The sequence below is a fragment of the Phragmites australis genome, chromosome 2, assembly GCF_958298935.1.
Source record: "Phragmites australis chromosome 2, lpPhrAust1.1, whole genome shotgun sequence".
Classification (NCBI taxonomy): Eukaryota; Viridiplantae; Streptophyta; class Magnoliopsida; order Poales; family Poaceae; genus Phragmites; species Phragmites australis.
The window spans coordinates 46,872,167-46,892,372 of record NC_084922.1 but is presented as its reverse complement, the minus strand read 5'-3'; the positions used below and the strand labels follow the sequence as shown (position 1 = coordinate 46,892,372).

General features: G+C 41.8%; 3 protein-coding genes across 4 annotated transcripts; 1 reads left to right on the top strand and 2 right to left on the bottom strand.

Annotated features, from left to right (window-relative positions):
- Window positions 1–1,663: 1,663 nt before the first annotated feature.
- LOC133909319 (ubinuclein-1-like) lies at window positions 1,664–9,403 on the bottom strand. Its single transcript, XM_062351698.1, has 13 exons — window positions 8,805–9,403; window positions 7,989–8,075; window positions 7,822–7,914; window positions 6,889–6,965; window positions 5,876–6,479; window positions 5,640–5,733; window positions 5,428–5,540; window positions 4,702–4,788; window positions 4,050–4,172; window positions 3,806–3,940; window positions 3,419–3,466; window positions 2,601–2,702; window positions 1,664–2,446 (listed from the first exon to the last, which is right to left on the bottom strand). Exons 1-13 carry the CDS (start codon window positions 9,153–9,155, stop codon window positions 2,000–2,002), a joined length of 2,361 nt encoding a protein of 786 aa, XP_062207682.1. The 5' UTR covers window positions 9,156–9,403; the 3' UTR covers window positions 1,664–1,999.
- A 1,985-nt stretch (window positions 9,404–11,388) lies between these two features.
- LOC133909318 (MADS-box transcription factor 2-like) lies at window positions 11,389–14,602 on the top strand. 2 transcript variants are annotated; one of them, XM_062351697.1, is made up of 7 exons: window positions 11,389–11,907; window positions 12,523–12,589; window positions 12,721–12,782; window positions 12,892–12,991; window positions 13,097–13,126; window positions 13,232–13,276; window positions 14,120–14,602. In XM_062351697.1, exons 1-7 carry the CDS (start codon window positions 11,720–11,722, stop codon window positions 14,249–14,251), a joined length of 624 nt encoding a protein of 207 aa, XP_062207681.1. In that variant the 5' UTR covers window positions 11,389–11,719; the 3' UTR covers window positions 14,252–14,602. The 2 variants fall into 2 exon arrangements, with proteins under 2 accessions (XP_062207681.1, XP_062207680.1); XM_062351696.1 differs by having other exon boundaries at window positions 11,391–11,907; window positions 14,114–14,602.
- Window positions 14,603–16,636: 2,034 nt separating this feature from the next.
- On the bottom strand, window positions 16,637–19,775 carry LOC133909317 (probable receptor-like protein kinase At1g11050). The gene is made up of 2 exons (XM_062351694.1): window positions 18,943–19,775; window positions 16,637–18,816 (listed from the first exon to the last, which is right to left on the bottom strand). Exons 1-2 carry the CDS (start codon window positions 18,966–18,968, stop codon window positions 16,857–16,859), a joined length of 1,986 nt encoding a protein of 661 aa, XP_062207678.1. The 5' UTR covers window positions 18,969–19,775; the 3' UTR covers window positions 16,637–16,856.
- Window positions 19,776–20,206: the final 431 nt, after the last annotated feature.

Here is a 20,206-nt window from a genome sequence, read left to right as displayed (position 1 = left end):
GGACCCGAACTCTTTGGATCTTGAAGTCACGGTGCCTCCCTCCGGATCTTGAAGCTAAGTCACCGCCCCTTGTTGTACCGCGTCGTCTCCATGCCGACGGTGAGGCCTGCTGCCCCCTACTCTCTCCATTCTCTTGTGCAATTTGACTTGAACTCGGTGCGCCAAAGGAAGTAGCAAGACAATAGCAGCAATGAGTTGCGTCCTAATCACATGGCCATGGATGCGAATGGAGCTGCCCTGCTTACTAGATGTTTATTATTGCAATATGATTTTAAATTTGATTATGAAAAGAAATTTAAAACAAAACAATAAGTACAATGTATCAACCAACACATGTACAAGTCCGCACAAATAGACATGAGTACAATAGTCAATTCAGAGTACCATACTCTCTTTCAGCAATTAGAATACAGTCAGCTAGCTAAATGATTTCACAATTGAATCTGATTCTTCAAAGAAACATTTTCAACGAGAATCAGGATCTGAATCAAGAGAATTCAAATCCAGAGCCCTACCAAACAAACCCTTAGTTCATCATTAGGATCTACCGAGCGCGCATCCAGTCTGAAATGTAGTATAGCAGTTGGCATCCTCGCCGCCAAGCTTCCAAGTAATCAAGCAACGGGTAACCAAAGCATGCAGAAGAGTGTTGTGGAGGAGGATCTTCAGGATAGCAATTTGGCAGACAAAATTCATCCGAAAGCTACGATCTTCTTTTTTAAGGCTATGCAAGACAAAGTATAATCTGGTGAACAATTGACAGAAAAGAAATATGATGCGATAGTGAAGAGTGGGTGTTATATCGGTCCAGCTTTCGAAGACTCTGAACACATCTCGGTTGCGTGTCCCCCTGGCGGAAACTTCAAGTTGCTCTTCAATCCCCTCATAATCTGAGTTCATTTGGGAGATTGCGGAGAAGGGAAGAACTCGGGACAAACATCTGAAATGGAAACGACTGGCCGCAGTTGGGTGGGTACTGTTGCAAATCCGGAACAAGCTAATTATTTAAGCGAAGTGAAGATTTGAGAAAATAATTGATGATGACCCTCCTCCATTATTATATTTTTCCTATCTTTGAGTTTTCGCATGAGTAGTTTTTTTATAAAAAAAAGTTTTATTAACTCGTATCACTACGTCAAGATGATATAACCGTACAAAAGTTTATCCTCAATCTCTACATATCACAGACATGGCTAAGTAGTTAGAACACTATTTATATGTTGTTAGGGAGAATCTTGTGTGCTGCCCAAGCAAAACTTGTAAACCTCATGTACTATGCTTTCAATAAAAGCGGCGCCATGGTTTTTGTCTAAATGAAGATGCAAAACATGGCGATCGGATCAAACAAGGACTACTACGGATTTCACCCATTTCAGCTGTACGCTATACGGGGCAAGGGCAACAATACGTGTTGCAGCAATCCAATCTTTTTATAGAAGCTCCCCCGTTTGCAACGCGAACATTTCCTGAATCTACAGTAATTGAACTCCCCCCTCTAAAATTCCTACACTTTAAACGGGGCTTGTTTCACTTTCTGGTGCTGGGTGCTTCAACCGCACACAATTTACGTTTCAAACGGGCCTGAATCGCTTCCTGGTCCTAGATGCTTCAACCGCACACATTATACATAATTTTCACGAGATCGAACAAATTTACACGAACGAAAATGAAAAGCAGATCGCTGAATGGGCATTTCGATCGCATACTATGTATGAACAGTACATGTCTCAACGACCAGCAACAGCAACGACCTTTACTAGTTACAACCAATATTTGAGGTGACAACCTGCATCTGATTACATCTAGCAGCACTACACGGTCAATCAGGAGAAAGGAACTATATAATGCTGAAAAATTACAAATGGTCAATCATATCCTGTCCACTCGGATACATGTTAGTTCTGGGAAGGTGCTCAACACATGGAAAGACCATCTTTTGTGACAGCAGCTGAAAAGGGCCTATAAGGAGAATTAAATAACTAATATTACGCCGAAATAATCAGCTAGGTTGTTGGTCACGACCAAGCACGGTTGGGAGGCCAAGCACGGTTGCAGTTGTTGCCGTGGTGGGCAGGCTACCAGCATTTCCCTCATCGGAAGGCTTGAAAGGCTTTTGCTTCTCACTCCCATGCAGAAAGGGAGCCTTCAGTGGGTTAGCTTGTGTATCTACAAGATCAGATTCTGGTTTTCTTTTCTTCTTCTTCATCTCGCCAGCATTTCTGTTGCTGTCATCAGGAATTGCGCTGGAGCTTATTTCGCAAACCCTTTCAAAACTTTTTGATCCCTGGTTCTGTCCATAAGCAGGTGCAGGGTATGTGATGGGGTTTGTTATGGATGGTTGTGCGACTTGTGGGACAGATGCACCCTGCATTACAACAGGGTAGCCATCTTGCAGTTTAGCTGCTGCAGCCAGCCTCTTCCTCTTCATTCTCTCTTCACTGCGAACCTAGTTTAATTGAAAGGGGAAAAAATGTGAGCAACATACTATGAAAGGATACAGTCAACATATGGCATGCTTATGTTGTATCTGCTTCAACTTTTAGTTCAACATATGGCATGCATATTTTTTTTAAAAAAATAGGGAAAAAGACAATGATGACCTTCTGCTGGCTGTACAATAATCTTTTTCGCTCCTTTGATCTATAAATGGCATCTTTGATCCCAACATTATCCATGTAGCCATGAGGCCATAACTCTGCAAGCTGGTGTAAAAACAATGGCATTCTAAGCATGATCACGACAATTGCAGGTGCTGATGAGATGAATGGTATCTACAAAATAACAGTTCTAGTAAAAAAAACCAAAAAGACAATTTTTTGCGGTTGTACTCAACATGATATCCTGTTTGGAGTTAAATGTCGTAGAAAATTCAAACCAAATTTCGAGAAAAAACAAAACTGAAAAAAATTGGACCGATACAAAAACCGGCAGGGCAGCAGGACATTCTGCAAAACCCTTTTTTTTTCAGCCCTGCCTACAACAAAATCTCTGCTTAAAGCATCCCTTCCTTGTTCAAAACAAGAAACTAAATGTCTAGCTAAAATTGACATCCCAAGGCAGTTAGAGAAAACAATGGATAAATCATCCTTCCTCATGAGACAAACAAATACCAGACCCTGATACAAATTGAGAGAGCAAGTACAAGAAGCATACCATTTAGGTTTGCCTTAAGACTATCAACTACAAACAAAAGTGCCTTTCAAAATGAAAATGGGTAAGCTTCCACAATTGGAATTGGAAATTAAGTCAAGTAGTCAAAGGAAACTGATTCAAATAAATCTCACAAACACAGAAAACTAATACTAATGTAGAATAATTTAGATGTTAAATATCATTATGGTACATCATCAAATTCAGATGCCCAAGAATCTTTTAAAAAGAAACCAAAATGAGAAAAAAAAAGCTTCAGGATCAATACCTCTACATATAACTTCCTGCTTTGAGGGCCCTTGTCTTCATCCATACCCTGACAAGGATTCAGATAGATATTTATCAAGTATCAAGTAAGACGACCAAGTTGAAGAGAAATGAACTTAGCATCTCATTAAAGCCAATTTAGTTCTATAGAAACCCGTCTACATGTTTCACTAATAAAAATGATACAGAACAAACAAGAATCAAATATACCCATATGTAATTGTTCATTCACTAACATGCAAATGATAAACCTAATAAAGTCTAAAAATGTAGCCTTGGTGCTAAAGCCTTTTCAGTCTTTCTCCATAAATAGACAAAAAAGGAGGGTCAACAAGATCACAAGTTGACAAAAAATCTAAGAAAAGAAGATATGTTTATAGATTTATACCTCAACATACAGATCGTACAGATCACATATCCTGTCCTCCAATACAGTATCCATTACAGACTTTCCTTTTAAAGCTCTTCTTTCATCATTGGCAACCTGAAAATCATCAGCTGAACCATCCTGTTGTTCGTTGACCTGGTAGCACATGATAACAGAACATCTAACATCAGAAGTAGTTAACAAGAGTTCAGACATCAATAGGCTAGAAGGAGGTCTCACACTTGTTACTCAATTATATCTTTACCTTGGACTTGGCAGCCACTCGTGCTTTGATCATTTCATTGATCTCCATTTTTACACGTTGAAACCTATCAGCCTTCTCTAATTTAGCGGACAGACCTGATTCTACCATTTCTTTCATGTTTCTCTGTTAAAAATAACATTCGTTAGAGATGGAAACAGACATGCACAAAGTTATGATATTTGTCGTGGACATGTAGTTTGAGTGAATGGTTATACCACAGGATCAGGACACCACATATGGTACATAAGCATGACTTAGAAACTAGATAAAGTAATGGTTGAATGGATAATTAGACATTCAGGGCAGCAGCATCTCAGATTTCCTTTTTATTGGACATCAGTGCATCAAAACGTTATCTGTTGCTCAGTTGTTCTTCTTGTTTCACATTATATTATATTGATCTCATGGAGTCAGCAGTGTCTGTGGTATACTGGTATTTGAGTAACATAAATTAAAATGAATATAGGCCAACATTACATATTGAAGATCGTGCCAGTATCCAAAACAACATCTTGAAATGCAGACGTATTTTTTCCAATTTGAAATACACAAAAAGAAAAACAGTTAATCAAACACAAAGAGGCAATCAACCAGTGCCCTGCAATATCAAGAAGTCATGTCCAAGATAAGTTTGTTTACTTCCATTACTAACCTTCAGTGTCCTGCGCTGCACAAGGTGTCCAACTATGCCCATGAGGCGATTCATCAACTCATGTTCTTGGATCTTTCCCTGATTTGCCTGCATCACATCAACAGTATTATGGACAGCTAAAGTTAAGAGTCTAAAACTCGATCAAAGCGAGTAGCCAAAAAGGCTTCTGTATAGCTAAGGAGTTTGATTAAGAAATTGAAAATACTAGCAATTAGTACCCCCTCCGATTGCAAATGTAGGCTTCTTTATACTTGTGCACAAGGATTAAGAAAGTAGATCAAATGACCTTGCTGCCCTTCATGTATACTACATTGGGTCATTGGGAAAGATGGTTCAGTTATTTATGAGAGTGGAAGCATTTATTAAGCAAGGGCAAGGAAGAAAAGAGGAAAAAATGCCTAGAAGTTCTAAGATGACTTACATTTAGAGAATAGTAGAGAAAGCTAAAACAACCTATATTTGCAATCGGATGGAGTACAAATAAAAAGAACTTGCACTAGCTGCATATTGCAACAATTAACAGCAGTTCCACAAGATTCTAGAAAATGGCCACTAGTTCAAGCACCAGTGTAAACTAGAATTTCAGAGAAAGCAAAACTGCATAAGCCAAAGCATAATTGTCTGGTAAGAAACCATAACCTTCGGACAGAAGGTTACAGAAATTCTGGGATACGAGTATTCAGATGCACATGAATCTGAAGTAAAATTGTCTGTGAAGCTACATACCGATAACCTTGCAACCTTGGCAAGCTTTTGTTTTACTTCTTGAGGCAACCGCCTTTTCACTGCTGCTTGGCCATTTGGATCTACCTCATTAATATCAATAGTTGGAGGTCTGTCTGCAAGGAGAATTTCAAGTATCTGAAATTACTTCCAGCACTACTTCGTTGTCCACAGAAAGGCTCCAGCACAGCAGGGGAATACTATATGATACTCACATTCAGCAACAATCTTCTGGAGATCCCGAATAGCTCGCTCAAGCCTGGTGCCTTTAGGTTTAGTACCTGAACCCTCCCTACTGATTATTGGGTGCTGAAGACAACAGAAAGTGTGAGTTAGAATGTATAAATCTTTGGTGATACAGGTCATGCATACAACTATTATCTTCTCTGTGGCAGTGGGTTGAAGATTTTCTCGTGTGGCAACAAACAGAATATGAGAATAGAATTCTTACCGCTGTTTGTGTAGAATAGACAGCATTAGCCATAGCCATTCCAGGATATTCACTTATTCCATGTTTCTCTTTGCGATACATTCTATTTGATGGATCCTGATTTTCCCCACTTGCCTTCCTTTGTTGGAAATCAAGTTGCATTGAAGTGCCTTTATCCCCGTAAGCCGAATAAGTGTAATCATATGTCTCACTGGTTTTTGACTTATGTGCATAGTCAATAGGTTGGAGTGCTGCAGCTTTATGCTTTTCCAAGTCTCTTAGCTCCAAAGGAGCATGTGGGACATCCTTACTAGACATCTTAGTACGCGCAGCAGCATCAGCAACCACAGCAAAATCAGAAGATTTCCTTATAGGGGCTCCTCCAGGGGCACCGGTTTTGTTCTTCACCACTCTGTTGTCTTCATGGTATTGACCATAAGAACCTACACTGCTACTAGCTAATTGCTTCCCCGACGGCACAGCACCTCTTCCAGATGATTTTCCAGGCATGTCGCCTATATTGGAATAATCACCTGGAGCAAGCTGATTATTCTCAAGATAAGTACTTGATGAGTCTTTCCTTCTCCTTTTCTTTGGAGCGACATTTGTTGATGTGCCAGGTTCACTGCAAAAGATGGTCAAAATGACATATATCATGTCCATCGGTGCTTGTCCTGTATATATGTAATGCAGATGTGCAAGTAAGCATGTGTTGATGTTATTCTGATCCATTCCCTTTGATCAAATTGATGTAAATCACCCATCCTAACATATTTATAAGTCATGTGCACAAGTAACCATGTTTGGCTGTTATTCACATTTTTCCTTTGATTATTATGGGCTTGTTCTCACATACCCATGCCATTGTTTATTTTTTATGTCAGCTGGCAGAGAGTATATTGAATAGCTAAAAACATATATCCATTACACTTCCAATAAAGGAATCTAGCAGAAATAGCAGAAGGGTATGGAACATAAATTTCACAATTTGCATCTCTACTGACTCCAAATTAAATTATTTTGAGGAACCTTACATCTGTTCCAACTTCCCTTTGTTCACAAAATACCCATCATGCTTAGTTGTCAAATTATCGACTTCAAAATACTCATCCTGCAAATATGCAAATATGGAGTAGATTAGTAATAAAAAAAATGAAAAAAAAAAATCGTTCACAATTGATATAACGAAGTAACGGCGCACAAAAACATGTTTTAGCATATCTCATGACAGACATAAGTTCTTTTACATATACTGATATACTCCCTCTGGTCACGGATACATGACATTTTGGACAAGACATGGTCTCCAATGCATAGCTTTGACCAATGTTTTCTATTAGAATATGTTTATAAAATCCAATAAATTTTGTGATATTATGAAAGCATTTTTCAAGACAAAACTACACATATGATTTAAATGTTTCCAAACTAAATATTTTGAAAGCTATTGTAGAGTCAAAGTTTTAAAAGTTTGACCGAACCTTATCCAAAATCGTCATGTTTTTATGACCGGAGGGAGTATAAGATATCCAATTCGCACTACAATTTGTGTTCAAACTGAGCCATTGTATACAAAAATTAGACATTAGACTGTTCAATATTTAGAAGCACCTTTTCCAGACATACAGTTCAGGTTTTGTTTAGATATAGAAAAATCTTCCAGTACAGCTCAAGTGGCAATGCTAATAAAGAATAAGATTTCCCCTACTAGTAAGCAAAGAGTTCAGACAGGTAGAATAGAGGAAAAACAATGGGGTGGACATTGATTAAAGAAATGGGTGCATCAAACAATATTATTTGAAGTAGACTACATAATAACTATAGCACGTACACAGGCACATGGTATGAAAAACAAAATCAAGTCAGTTGAGGCGCCAGATTTAACTAGCACAGAGCTAAGATCAGAAAAGATCCAGAAGCAACAAACCAAATTCGTCTACACATAAGCAACAAAACTTTGAACTAACCAATTCGGCATCATCAATGAACGAATCCTCAGTGTCATATTGATCATCATCCGGTACATCGTCAAGATCTTCTTCATCGCTACTATGTTTGCCCTGTCAATACGAATATGGAGTCAAAACATCATGCACGGTGAATATGGGGTCGAATAACATACGGTGTTTCCTACCATGTAAAGGCGCTCAATTTTTTCAATAACTGCATTGAACCGATTTGGCTGCGCTGGATCCTTTGGGTCATTTTCTGCAGGATGTGCCTGATTCAAATGATAAAATAAACTAGATGTTAAATCCAATACTTCTTAAATTTCAATCAACTCAATGGATTCTAAATGCAAACTTCAATAAACTCTTCACACCAAGAACTTTGTGTACACTGTACAGGAATGGCGAGGTTATGGCATGAACATGTACAGTATCAGGATGAGATTCAACTGATTTGCGGCACAGAAAGCTTCTAGCATATTGGCTTTCAAGGTTTTGGCAGATTACAATAGAGAGGAACTAGTAGTTAAATCCCAGGATACCAGAAACAGACATTAGCGACAATACTGTTGAACATCTTCAACACAATTTTGGGTGTCTATTTCTTCTTAAAGCAACTCAAACGAAAAAGATGCATATTTCAAAAGAACGCCAGAACGCAACAACCCAGTGTTCATAAATCAAATCAATAACTGGCTGTAAGCCCGTAATTGAAAATATCATTGTTGTTATCATCGTCATCAAACCGAACAGGTTCCCTAAAGGTATAGCTTTTGTTTCTTTTACCATCTTTAGCTAGAATTTCCCTTACAAGGGCTGGACCTGTTACTGTCTACCCAACACAAAAGGGCCTTCACGTTTCCTCTTCCGGATCTTATCTTCAGGCTCCAGAGAATCTTTCTATTTTCATCTACTCGCAAAGTTAAGCTAAGCAGCGCACAAATTACAGCTGGTTACAAACCAACACTACAACACACAACAATCGCAACAGCACTGCTTACCGCACCAGATGAGCCCGCATGCGCAACCAACGCCGGCTCGGCCGTCACCGCCACCGCCGCCGCCGCCGCCGCCGCGTGCCCGGCCTCCCTCAGGAGCTTCTTCCACGACACGATGGTAGTCTCCCCGAGCCGCAGCTCCACAGAGAATACCTGCCTTCGGCACGCCGCCGCTGCCTCGGGGACCGCCGCAGTCGCAGTCGCGGTCTCCGTCGCGGTGGCAGGCGGCTGCTGCGGAGCGAGAGCGGGCGGCGGCGCGGCGGCGGCAGGGGCCGCGGCCGCCGGAACCCTAGCTGCTGTGGACGCGGCGGCAGGGCCAGGGGCGGAGGAGGCTGCGGCCACGGGGTCTTCCATGGCGAGGCGGGGAGGAATCGGGAATCCGGGAGGTCACTGCATTAGATCGAGGGGTGCTGGGGAGGGGAGGGAGCTAGGGTTTTGAGGGGTGAGCTCGGGAGGGGAGTCTGGAGGAGGAGGACACGCAAAACGCCCTCAGTTTTGGTCGTGGCGGAAGGAGGCGGGCGCGGTCGTGCGCGCCGGATGGGTTGATCTAACCGCCGTGGATTTCTCGTCGCCGTTGGCTTTGCTCCACGCCTTGCCGCCGCTTTCTTTTTTTTTATGCTAAAATTCGTAACTACTCAGCTGAAATCTATTTATTTTGTGTTTCTTGTTGTATAAATAAAAGCTAGATGATGGCATTATCTACACCATTTTTTTATAATTTTTTGATAAATTACGTAATGTTTTGAATTACGGGCAACACGTTAATTTTAAATATGTCATTTGTTAAAAGAATGATAGACACCTGTCAAACTTTTTAACGGACGATGGATGTATATTTGTACTATTTTTTAATGGACATATAAAATTGTTAGATTTGAAAACTTTAAATATAAAAATAAAAAATCTTTTGCTTGTTAGGACAGGCTTAGGCTAGGCCCAATCCAAAAGGCTTAGGCCTTGTTTGGATGGCCCAAACATCTAGCCCACCTTGCTAGGTTAGGCTGGGCTCTGGTTAGGCCGGTTGGTGAGGTCTATCCAGCATATGCAACGTTGCAATTTTAAAAGCCTACCAATCGTTTTGTACAAATCCCCAATCCATATAATTACCATGTTTAGAAATCTTTACCTTCGCCAGCATGTGCCACTTGTTATCTATAGTCCAAGACCAATGTGTACTTCCCTTTTTTTAAAAAAAGAAAGAAATACCAATAGATCTTGTCAACTTTACTTAAGGGCTTGTTTGGTTGAAAGTGACATTTGGATACGTTTGGTTTGCTTGTTTAGCCTTGCCTGGCTAGATTAGAGTAAAAACAAATATATTTGGTTTTTTTACTTGATTTGAATTTAAGTAAGGTGGATTATGATTTTCTTATTTTTGAGAGGGAGTTAAATTGACTCTCCCCTAACAAGGTTTGCCTCGACAAACCTTGCCAAGCAAAACTGGTAGGCAAATAAACCAAACATGCCCAAAAGTGTCAACCCTACCTAGCTATGACAATATGTAATTCAACCTAAGTACATGTTACCAACAAATTCTAGATCATTTGCCACGATGAGCGGGCTACAACTGTGGAAACAAATAAATCAAATGTCAAACATATATTAACTTGGATGAAGAAAAGTACGGGAAACGAACCGGACCGTAAGAATCAAATTAGTTTAATTCAATTAAGGTCTAAAAAACGGACATGAAATTTGAGAATACATACTTTCTCCCTGTGAAAATGTCAACAAAGTTTTTGGATCCCAAACAAAAACACTCAACGACTTATATGATGGATATGCATATAATCTTACTATTACTAATTCCCCCTCCCCTTGTAAATCCCCTCCCCCTAGATGCTTTTTTAAAAGCCTTCACGCTAGAAAAATAAAGAAATCCTATAAATTATAAAAAAAAGCAAAACATCCAATCATCAATTTGGTAGACTCTGATTGTCATTGGCAACAATAGTTATTGGATCTAACATATTTTTAAATTACCCATCTCATTCATTATGAAAAAATTAACCTAAAGTACCTCTAATAGATGCTTCTAAATTATCTACCTCTACCATTATGAAACAAATAACCTAAAGTACCTCTAATACCTGCTTCTAAATTACTCACCTCTATCATTATGAAAAAACTAACCTAAAGCACCATCAATACCTGTATCTAAATTATCCACGTCTACAATTATAACAAAATTAACCAAAAATGTTGCTGTCTTCCAATGTTCCATATGCTTTTCACCTAAACATTAATTTAGATCTCTCAATTATATCATGGAGTCTGAAGAAAAACTTAAAAAGAAGGAAAGGAAATGTTATATTATGGATGGACACATATATATTAATGAATATTACGAATGTGTGGGAAAAAAAAAGAAAGTTAACTTTGTGCAAGACTCTGATTCAATAGAGAAATATAATAAGGAAACATGATCGATACACAAACATCAATCATCTCTATATCTTAATATCTTAAATCATATGTATTTCACAAAATTCTATTATCTATTTATTTTTTAAAAATATTTATAGTCTGCGATTTCATAATTTGATAAAGGTCTAAACCCTACCAAACCTTAAGTCCTCCCTGAACAAAGTAGACAAGACACAACACAAAGTACACAACGCCATTAACCACATCGAGTCCCTTCTCTGCTTTAGGCTTTTGCCATCCACTCCAATCCGCAAGCAAAGCATACAGAGCACTTGCTGTTTCCGGCGCCTCGCTCTGAACAAACCTGAAAGCCCCCTCATCACCATTCCTCTTCCTCCCATGGCGATCTCCTTTACTACTCCTCTCCCACCACCTTCCCTCCCAACCGCACCACACCTGCACCACCAACCGGGCGGCTCCAGGCTTCAGTTCAAGAAGGGGAGAACAGGCGAGCCTTTCTTGGGAGGTTGCTGGAAGAAAGGGGAGGAAGGATGGGGCGCGGCAAGATCGAGATCAAGCGGATCGAGAACTCCACCAACCGCCAGGTGACATTCTCGAAGCGCCGGAACGGGATCCTCAAGAAGGCGCGGGAGATCAGCGTGCTGTGCGACGCAGAGGTCGGCGTCGTCATCTTCTCTAGCGCCGGCAAGCTCTACGACTACTGCTCCCCCAAGGCATCGTGCGTGCCGTAACTGCTCCCCCCCCCCCCCCCCCCCGCGACTTCCCTCTTTTCATGACGCTTTGGTATATTCTGCTTGTTTATAGAATTGTGATGGAGTGGAGAAGGATTCTATTTTTTAATCTGCTACTGTTCTATTTTGTTGGATTTAGTGTTGTACTCTCCACTACTGCAGCAAAAAACGTTCTTTTTTCGGTGTTTTGGTTTGGGTAAGAGACAGGGCAAGTACATGAAAGATAGGATATTTACCGGTTCTGCCTGCTTTTAGTATCGACTTGCCATTTTTTTTTAATAAGGGTTCCTTGACCTGGTCTTCTAGAGGCTAATTTGTGGATGCCAGGGATCGATACCTAGCCGGCTAGCTCCCACCTTGGAGCTTTTACCAACTGCTCGTAGAGCAGCTTCCATAGAACTTGTGTAGGTCTTCAAGATTGTTGCTTGATTAGTTTATTGCCCGTTTAAAGCACGTTTCTGTTTGTGGATAAACGAATCATACTTCTCTTTACTAAAATCGTTGTGAATTTCGGTATATTGATTCGCTTGGTTTCTGTTGAACCAACACGCTTAGCATGATTCATGCCTATATTTGTGTACTGTTTGGTGTGACATATATAGGCTATCAAAAATCTTGGAGAAGTACCAGACCAACTCCGGAAAGATACTGTGGGATGACAAGCACAAGGTGATCTTTGGTTTCCAGACAAAATGAGAACAACCTTTTTTTTTAGAGCTAAAAATAGCACAGTTTTGTTAGCCTTTTAGAATTACTTTATCAGATTGACTGACAATTGATGAGCACATGAAACATTTCAGAGCCTTAGTGCTGAGGTTGATCGTATCAGGAAAGAGAATGATAACATGCAGATTGAGCTCAGGTAAACGTTTAAACTAGAATAAATTATCTTTCCTTTTTTTTGTGGATTTCCCTCTTCATTTTCATGTTAATATTTATGGAGAATGTGATTTTCTGTCGTCATGGTAAAGGCACTTGAAAGGTGAAGATCTAAACTCGCTGCAACCCAAAGAGCTGATCATGATTGCGGAGGCACTTGATAATGGGTTGACGAATCTGCACAAAAAAATGGTAACAGATCTGCTCTATCAGTCGATCCCATTATGATTGATGTTATAGGTATAATCATTCTTGAAATGTTTTTTTCCCTGAAATTGGTTTGTTTTGTTGAGGCAGATGGAACACTGGGAAAGGCGAATGAGAAACGTATGAGCTTAATCTGACTATATGATTGTGCATTATGAATTTTGTTTGAACATAGATCTGTTTCACATTCTTTCCTCGATCAACTATTTTCTTGGTTGACTGCAGAATAAGATGCTGGAAGATGAGAACAAACTGCTGGCCTTTAAACTGGTATAAGTGTCCTTGCAGGATTACATTTCACTTGTTGAATTTTTACTTTTAAAAGCTGAGCCCTCTCTCACTTGAAAATTTAATGAGTTAAATTAAATGCTATCTTGGTGACTTTTTCGATGTTTGAATTTTTCCTAGAAAAGTTGTTTTCATCAAAACTTGTGTATACTGCATACAGTTAATGAACTGTTTCATAATGAACATAATTATTGATTGGGGAACTTTTGAGGTTGAAAGCACACATAATTCATGCAGATAAACTTACAATGAAAATTAGACATCATAATGTAATACTACCTCTGTTCTCATTTACTTGTCGTTTAGAACATCGATACGGTCTCCAATAAACACGTTTAACCATTACTTTTGACAACTACATATTTGTAAAAGTTGATAAAAATTAGATGATGTTAAAGTACTTTTCATGACAAATTCACTACTATCATTTTCATATACCAAATCTTGATAGTTTTATGTATATTAGTGGTCAAAGTTTCTAAAGTTTGACTGCACAAATTCTAAAACGATATTTTTTTGAGAATGGAGGTAGTAACTACCTATTAGGTCGCAATGCGTGTTGGTTTCTTATGGTCCTCTATCTACTGAATTTTGTTTGCCTCCTACTAATCAGAGAGACTGACTGAATAAGTAAATGCCAGCCTTCCTACATCGAGTTGATGGGATGTAATCACAATCACATAATTTTAGCCTTTTGGTTTCAAATGTTATACAAAAACTTTGATACAAGATATATTTGCATAGTAGTTGGTTACAGAGTTTATCCTGAAGTTGAAACTAGAAAGCTTACCTGAGTCACTGTTTTTTTTTTTCTTCTAGCACCAGCAAGATGTCGTGCTGAGCGGCAGCATGAGAGATCTTGAGCTGGGGTACCATCCTGACAGGGACTTTGCAGCCCAGATGCCAATCACCTTCCGCGTGCAGCCCAGTCATCCCAATTTGCAGGATAACAATTAGGCCTGCTGAATCTCCCATTCCACTTGCCGTTTTCATCCGCCACTGGCTTGTATGTCCTCATGCATTGCCAACTGTATCTCTTTCTTCCAGTATGTTTGGATGAGCATATAATGTGTGTCAGTGCATGACATTGCCGATGCCGTCGAGCTGTAGTACATGCTCTCAGCTGGTCTAGCTATCCTCGTTCCAGATGGCGCCAGCAGTGGAGCTGAAAGGTCAGTAACTTGGTACTGTATGTTTGTGTAATCAGTGCATTTGTCAGACAGTTAATAGTTTCTATTCGCAACTAAAACAGTGAGACAAACCATGATGTAATATTTTGTTTGTTAATGACATCTATTTGGCATTTCAGTACAAGATGCATAATCCATATATCTATTATTTAGTATAACAAAGTTAAAATGTGTCATCTCCTTCGCTCTCAATATCTAGAAATTACCACGGTGCAATAAGGGAAAGATTCACACCATTGATTGTCATAGGGCCTGATTATTACGATTAGATCTTTGTCTATTATATTATTATTTGAGTGTTAAAAAGAGACACATGTTCATTCTCAAGCTCACAAAATTACCATATTAATTGAAAAAAAGAAAATGATCTAGACCACTCGTTGTTATGAATATCTAACGGTCTAGATTAAACTAAAGAGTTCATATCAAATATGATTAATAAATAGCTAAATTCGGAATTATAAAATACGGAAAATTAGCCGTTCGATTTTCATACGGTTTAGGAAGTAAAATATCTAAATAAAGAGTCCAAATAAAACAAAATTAATAATAATTGAAATTAGGGTTAGAATAGAAAAAAGGAGGATCCATACCGAATATAGTTTTATAAAAAAACAAATTATTATAAAAATTAAATACCTAAATAAAGAGTCCATGTAAAATACAATTAGTCAATAGCTAAATTCAAAATTCTTACTAAGATAATAAACTAAAAAGCACTGTATAGCTTAAGGTTATTGTATCAAGCAGACAGAAAGCAACACGTAGGAAAAGCAAACCTATTCTGATTTTGTGTTAGGTTGCCTGCAACTGATGCATGATTTTAGCAGTTGATCAAAATATATACGAATCAAACTAATACATATATACAATTTGAGTATAAGTTTAGAGCATAAATAATTTTCTTTTTCACTAACATATTTTTATCTCTTCTTCTAAATTTATGTGTTTTGTAATTAAATGACACTAACCTCATAAAAAAACTAAAGAGTCTAATATTTAATCAAAGGTTATTATGATAAAATTTACAGCGAGGCTAGTTACGGTATTAGTGTAGGCCATTTTGCTAGTTATCTGAGTATAACAAAGTTAAATGAAGTCACTTTCTTCCCTCTCATTACCACGTTGGAAAAATAGAAAGATCCACACCGTTCATTGTCATGAGTCCTTATTATAAGGATTAGATCTTTGCCGAAATATTTAGGGAGTCCACACGCCATACTTGGAATCTAACTTACTAGAGATGGAGTCTATGGTACTATCCCAAAGCTAGACTCAGTAGAATTCGGAACAAATCCGGGCACAAATACAAAGTTATAATCTACAACCCAAAGCAAATCGCACAATCAAATTTTTTCTCTCGTCTGACTCCCAAACCAACCTAGATCGCCATGTTCTCCTCAGCCCAAGAGCTCTTCCATACACCAAAAGAGAATGGATGGTAAAAGTGGGTAAATTATTTGAATTTTAGATAGGAGGAGAGTAGAGGTAGAGGTGACGCGAGAACAAACTCATGTTTTATATAATAGAGATAAGATATAATGATTTATTAAATTTATTATGAAATTCAGAAATCAAATAATAGATTATTTGTTGTATAGCACAAGATCGTGGCATAGAATATGAAATCTTAGAAGATGAATATGAGATCCTACAGGACGAATGTAGGAGACAGACAAGGGGGCAAGGCACAACCCGCAAACCTAGATGATGGAGTTGAAACCTTTGACATCGATAAGGAATACAATGAGCCACGTTTAACTGAATTAATTAGAAAAATCAGAAAAAAAAAGATCAGCTATTACGCTACACGAGATCGTGGTGTTAGATAGGTGACGGGCAAGGGACAACCCATAGGTCGCAAATGGTAAAGAGACAACAAGTGGCACCGACGAAGCCATGGATTCACAGGGCTGGATGCAGCCTTTAAGAGCCGGAATTGAGCTAGAGTATTGCTTGCATCACAAGGACAGACAAGCAAAGAGCATCGTTCCCGTCCTTGTATGAGCAACTAAGAAGCCTAAGTAATTATGTTTGGCTGAATCTAATACAATTATATTTGACTAAAGTCATTATGATAGTTCAAAAATTAGACAATAGATTTACTGATCAATTGTATATATGCGAATTTAGGTTGCAGAGCTTTTCAGAAAGAAAAAAAAACCTTTGTTGGGTAAAAAAGATATTTGTACGGTCCACTTTGCTAGTTTACATCGTGAGATGGTTATACATCACTCTGAACTTCAGTTAACCAGCACTTGCCCAAGTGTAGCATGTGAATACATCTTTATATGTGCGATCCCGACCTGAAACGTCAATCAGCTTGCAACTTGCACGCATCCATGATCCACCAGACCATCAGCCGTCGTGCATCACCTGAGCATATCGCCGAAGTCCACGAATGGACCACTCAGCACGGTTGAGGCGCTGAAATTGCTTTCGCCTCCGTCGAACGCAATCCTCTGGCCGAGCGGCTGCGGCCGGTCCGGCAGGTCGGGCACGTCCATGTCCCCCTCCAGCATCCTCAGCGCCTCCGGCATGGTCGGGCGGCACGCCACCGTGACGTGCTCGCACAGGATCCCGACAAGCACGAACCTCTCCAAGGCCACGACGCTGGTGCTGTGCTCCTCCCGCAGCGCCTTGGCGAGCACCTCCCTCGCCCGGCCGGCCTTGACGAGCGTCCACGCCCAGTCGGTGATCAGCACGACCCCAGACGGGTCCGTCAGGTCGAGCGCGCGGCGGCCGCTCATCACCTCGAGCACCAGCACGCCGAAGCTGTACACGTCGCTCTTCTCGGTGAGCTGACCGTAGAGCGCATACTCCGGCGAGAGGTAGCCGTGCGTGCCGGCCACGCGCGTCGTGAGGTGCGACTGGCCCTCGCGGCTCCGCCTGGCCAGGCCGAAGTCCGCCACGCGCGCCCGCATGTCCGCGTCCAGGAGGATGTTCGTCGCCTTGATGTCACGGTGGTAGATCCCCGGCTTGACGCCGTAGTGCAAGTACTCTAGCCCCCTGGCCACGTCCAATATCACGCTCCGGCGCTGATCCCACGACAACGCCGGTCGCCGCCTGCCTTCGACGTCCTCGAAGATGTACTGATCCAGCGAGCCCTTCGGCATGTAATCGTACACGAGGAACATCTGCTTGCCTTCGTCGGCGTCGTCGTCAGCAATGCAGCATCCGCGCAGCGGCACCAGGTTCCGGTGCCGGAGTTGGCTGATGATCTCCACCTCGTTGGTGAACTCCTCGTCCCCGTCCTCCACGTCCGGATCGAGCATCTTCTTCACGGCGACCACGGTCCCATCCGCGATCACGCCGCGGTACACGACACCAAATCCTCCGCGGCCGATGAGGTTACGCTCGGCGAAACCTCCGGTCGCCTTCGCCAGCTCGCCTATGTCGAACAGCACGGAGCCGGTGTTTGGCCGCGGGCGAGACCGCCGCTCCTCTGAGATATGGATGCTCCTGTTCTTGGTTTCTTCAGTTCTCTTCCTCCAGAGAAGCAGAGCGATTAGAGAGACGAGAAGCACGGAGGCAATCGGGATGGTGATGGCTACTGCGATGTTGCTGTGGTTGGTGGAGCTGGAGGTAGGCGATGAAGTGGGCGAAGGAGTGGAGAGAGCAAGGCCGAAGATGCAACTGGCGGTGGCCGGGTAAGCGGGGCCGGCGAAGTTGGAGACGCCGGCAGCGAAGAGCACGGTGAGGTAGAAGCAATTGAGGGATTTGGAACCGTTGCCGGCGGCGACGGTGAGCCGAGAAGAGGCGTCGATGCCAGCGGTGAGGCATGGGGAGCAGAGAGACATCGAGGTGAGGTCGGAGCCGCAGGAGGCGTTTAGCCCAGCGACGGAGGCGTTACCCACTACAGCAACGTACTGCGCGGCCGTGGTGACCCCGGCGCAGTAGTCCGGGGAGATGGCGAACTGGGACGGGACCGGGAAGCAGTCCGGCACGAGGGAGGCCGGCAGCGAGAGTGGCGGGGCGACGAGCGTGCCGGAGAAGGCGCGGAGGCAGGCGGCCGAGGCCGGGGCGGACGGGAGGCGGAAGCGGCCCGTGGCGCGGAGGCGCGCCGCGAGGCCGACGGCCAGCACGGAGAGGAGCGTCGTGCAGCAGGCGGTCCGGTTGGTCACCGGCGGCGCGCACGGCGCGGTGTCCCACGGGAACGTCGCCACGTAGCCCAGGTCGAGCGGGCACGTCGTCGAGTTCCCGCCGCCCGCCTCGGCCGCCGGCGAGCACAGCATGAGGAAGATGACAAGGACACCGATATGCCTCCACACGGTCTTCATTTTGCCCGGCGGTTGGTGCGAACGGAGCCGGACCACCGCCGCCGCGTCCACTCTGCTACCAGGAAGAGAGCGCGCGCGAGGCACAGCGAAGGTGAATTGTAGCGAGGAGGCGATGCGATGGGGCCCGTGTCTAGAACTGTTTTAAGCTCTGATTGAGTGCATGGCTCGTGGGACTGACCTGTCAGTTCGGTGTAGGGCCGCCATGGCAATGAGTTAGTGGGCTGGGTTGGCGTCGGATTGTGGAGAAGAAGGCTGGGAGAGCAAAACAAGCTCCCTTCAGACTCATATCATCTCATCTCTGATCGGAATTAGGGATTTATAGATCCACCTTATTCCAATTTAATTAACTATCTAATTATTTTGATTAGTGAATCCATAGATATATATTGATGCTTCACGTCCATCCCTAATCGGAATTCTACTTGGTGTAATGACGAGTACAAGTCAATGACGAACGGCGTGCTTCATACGTACTGTTTCAGCGCCGGCTGGCTGCATCAGGACAGGAGATGGCTCCTCTCGGATCCTCACGGTGAGAATCACGAGAAAGTTGGTTCCATGTGGGCAAAAAGATAGGCTTTTTCCCTCTCTCGATCACGAGGCAGCTGGCTAACTTTGCACAAGCAACTTGGCGTTATGATAAACGCTGGGTCGATCAAGCAAACAACCAAACCCGTTGGTATATCGTTTTCGGTTTAATAAGTCTCGCGTCGGTGATAATTAAGCCAATTCTTTGATTACAGGACTACTGAATAGCATGTGAGCATCTTGGATCATCACTCCATCACAAAAAAAGAAGGCTTGGAAAAGAATGGCTCTCCATCACAAAGGCATGTGTTTACGTTCTCGGCCACTGATTTTCTTTTTCCCGTGTTTGCCTCTTAGGTCTAGGATCGGTCAAACAGAATATAAGATACCAAAAGGTCATCACTACCTGATTTAGTTTGCCTCTGAAAAAAAAAACTAACGGATTCCATGAACCACAAAAATCTAATGCAGCAATACCATTAGGGGCGAAGCTAAAATGCAATTGATGGTGGTGCTAAATACGCAATCCAAAATAAATATTGATCATAGAGTTTAATTTATCATAGTACATATATGATCAAAATAAGATATTTATTATTAAAATCTTGATTTATCTTGGTGCACTGTCAACAGGTATCTCACCTTAGCTTCGCCCCTAAATACCATATGTACTACTCCTGCAGTCCATAAGGTTCAATTCAAATTCTCGACTATCCATGGAGAGCCATCGAACACATGCATGATGGGGATCAATCATACAGTGCATTGTTCCTAGCTAGTGGGAGCAGTGACGGACCCAAAATAAAAGTAATCGGATGTTTTATTAGCTAGGCTAGAAATCTGAATGTCTCACTTATTAGACCAAAATTATCATATAGATCTAATACATATGATAGATCACTTAAAATAAAAAA

Excerpts from the sequence above, each read along its gene's own strand:
- LOC133909319 (XM_062351698.1), bottom strand. The coding sequence starts at position 9,155 with ATGGAAGACCCCGTGGCCGCAGCCTCCTCCGCCCCTGGCCCTGCCGCC. Across the intron at positions 6,966-7,821 it reads TCATTGATGATGCCGAATTG|GATGAGTATTTTGAAGTCGA; the intron begins GTTAGTTCAAAG and ends GCATATTTGCAG. Across the intron at positions 5,541-5,639 it reads CCAGAAGATTGTTGCTGAAT|ACAGACCTCCAACTATTGAT; the intron begins GTGAGTATCATA and ends TTCTCCTTGCAG.
- LOC133909318 (XM_062351696.1), top strand. The coding sequence starts at position 11,720 with ATGGGGCGCGGCAAGATCGAGATCAAGCGGATCGAGAACTCCACCAAC. Across the intron at positions 12,992-13,096 it reads CGAATCTGCACAAAAAAATG|ATGGAACACTGGGAAAGGCG; the intron begins GTAACAGATCTG and ends TTGTTGAGGCAG. Across the intron at positions 13,127-13,231 it reads GGGAAAGGCGAATGAGAAAC|AATAAGATGCTGGAAGATGA; the intron begins GTATGAGCTTAA and ends GGTTGACTGCAG.
- LOC133909317 (XM_062351694.1), bottom strand. The coding sequence starts at position 18,968 with ATGGCGGCCCTACACCGAACTGACAG. Across the intron at positions 18,817-18,942 it reads GCCCTACACCGAACTGACAG|AGTGGACGCGGCGGCGGTGG; the intron begins GTCAGTCCCACG and ends TCCTGGTAGCAG.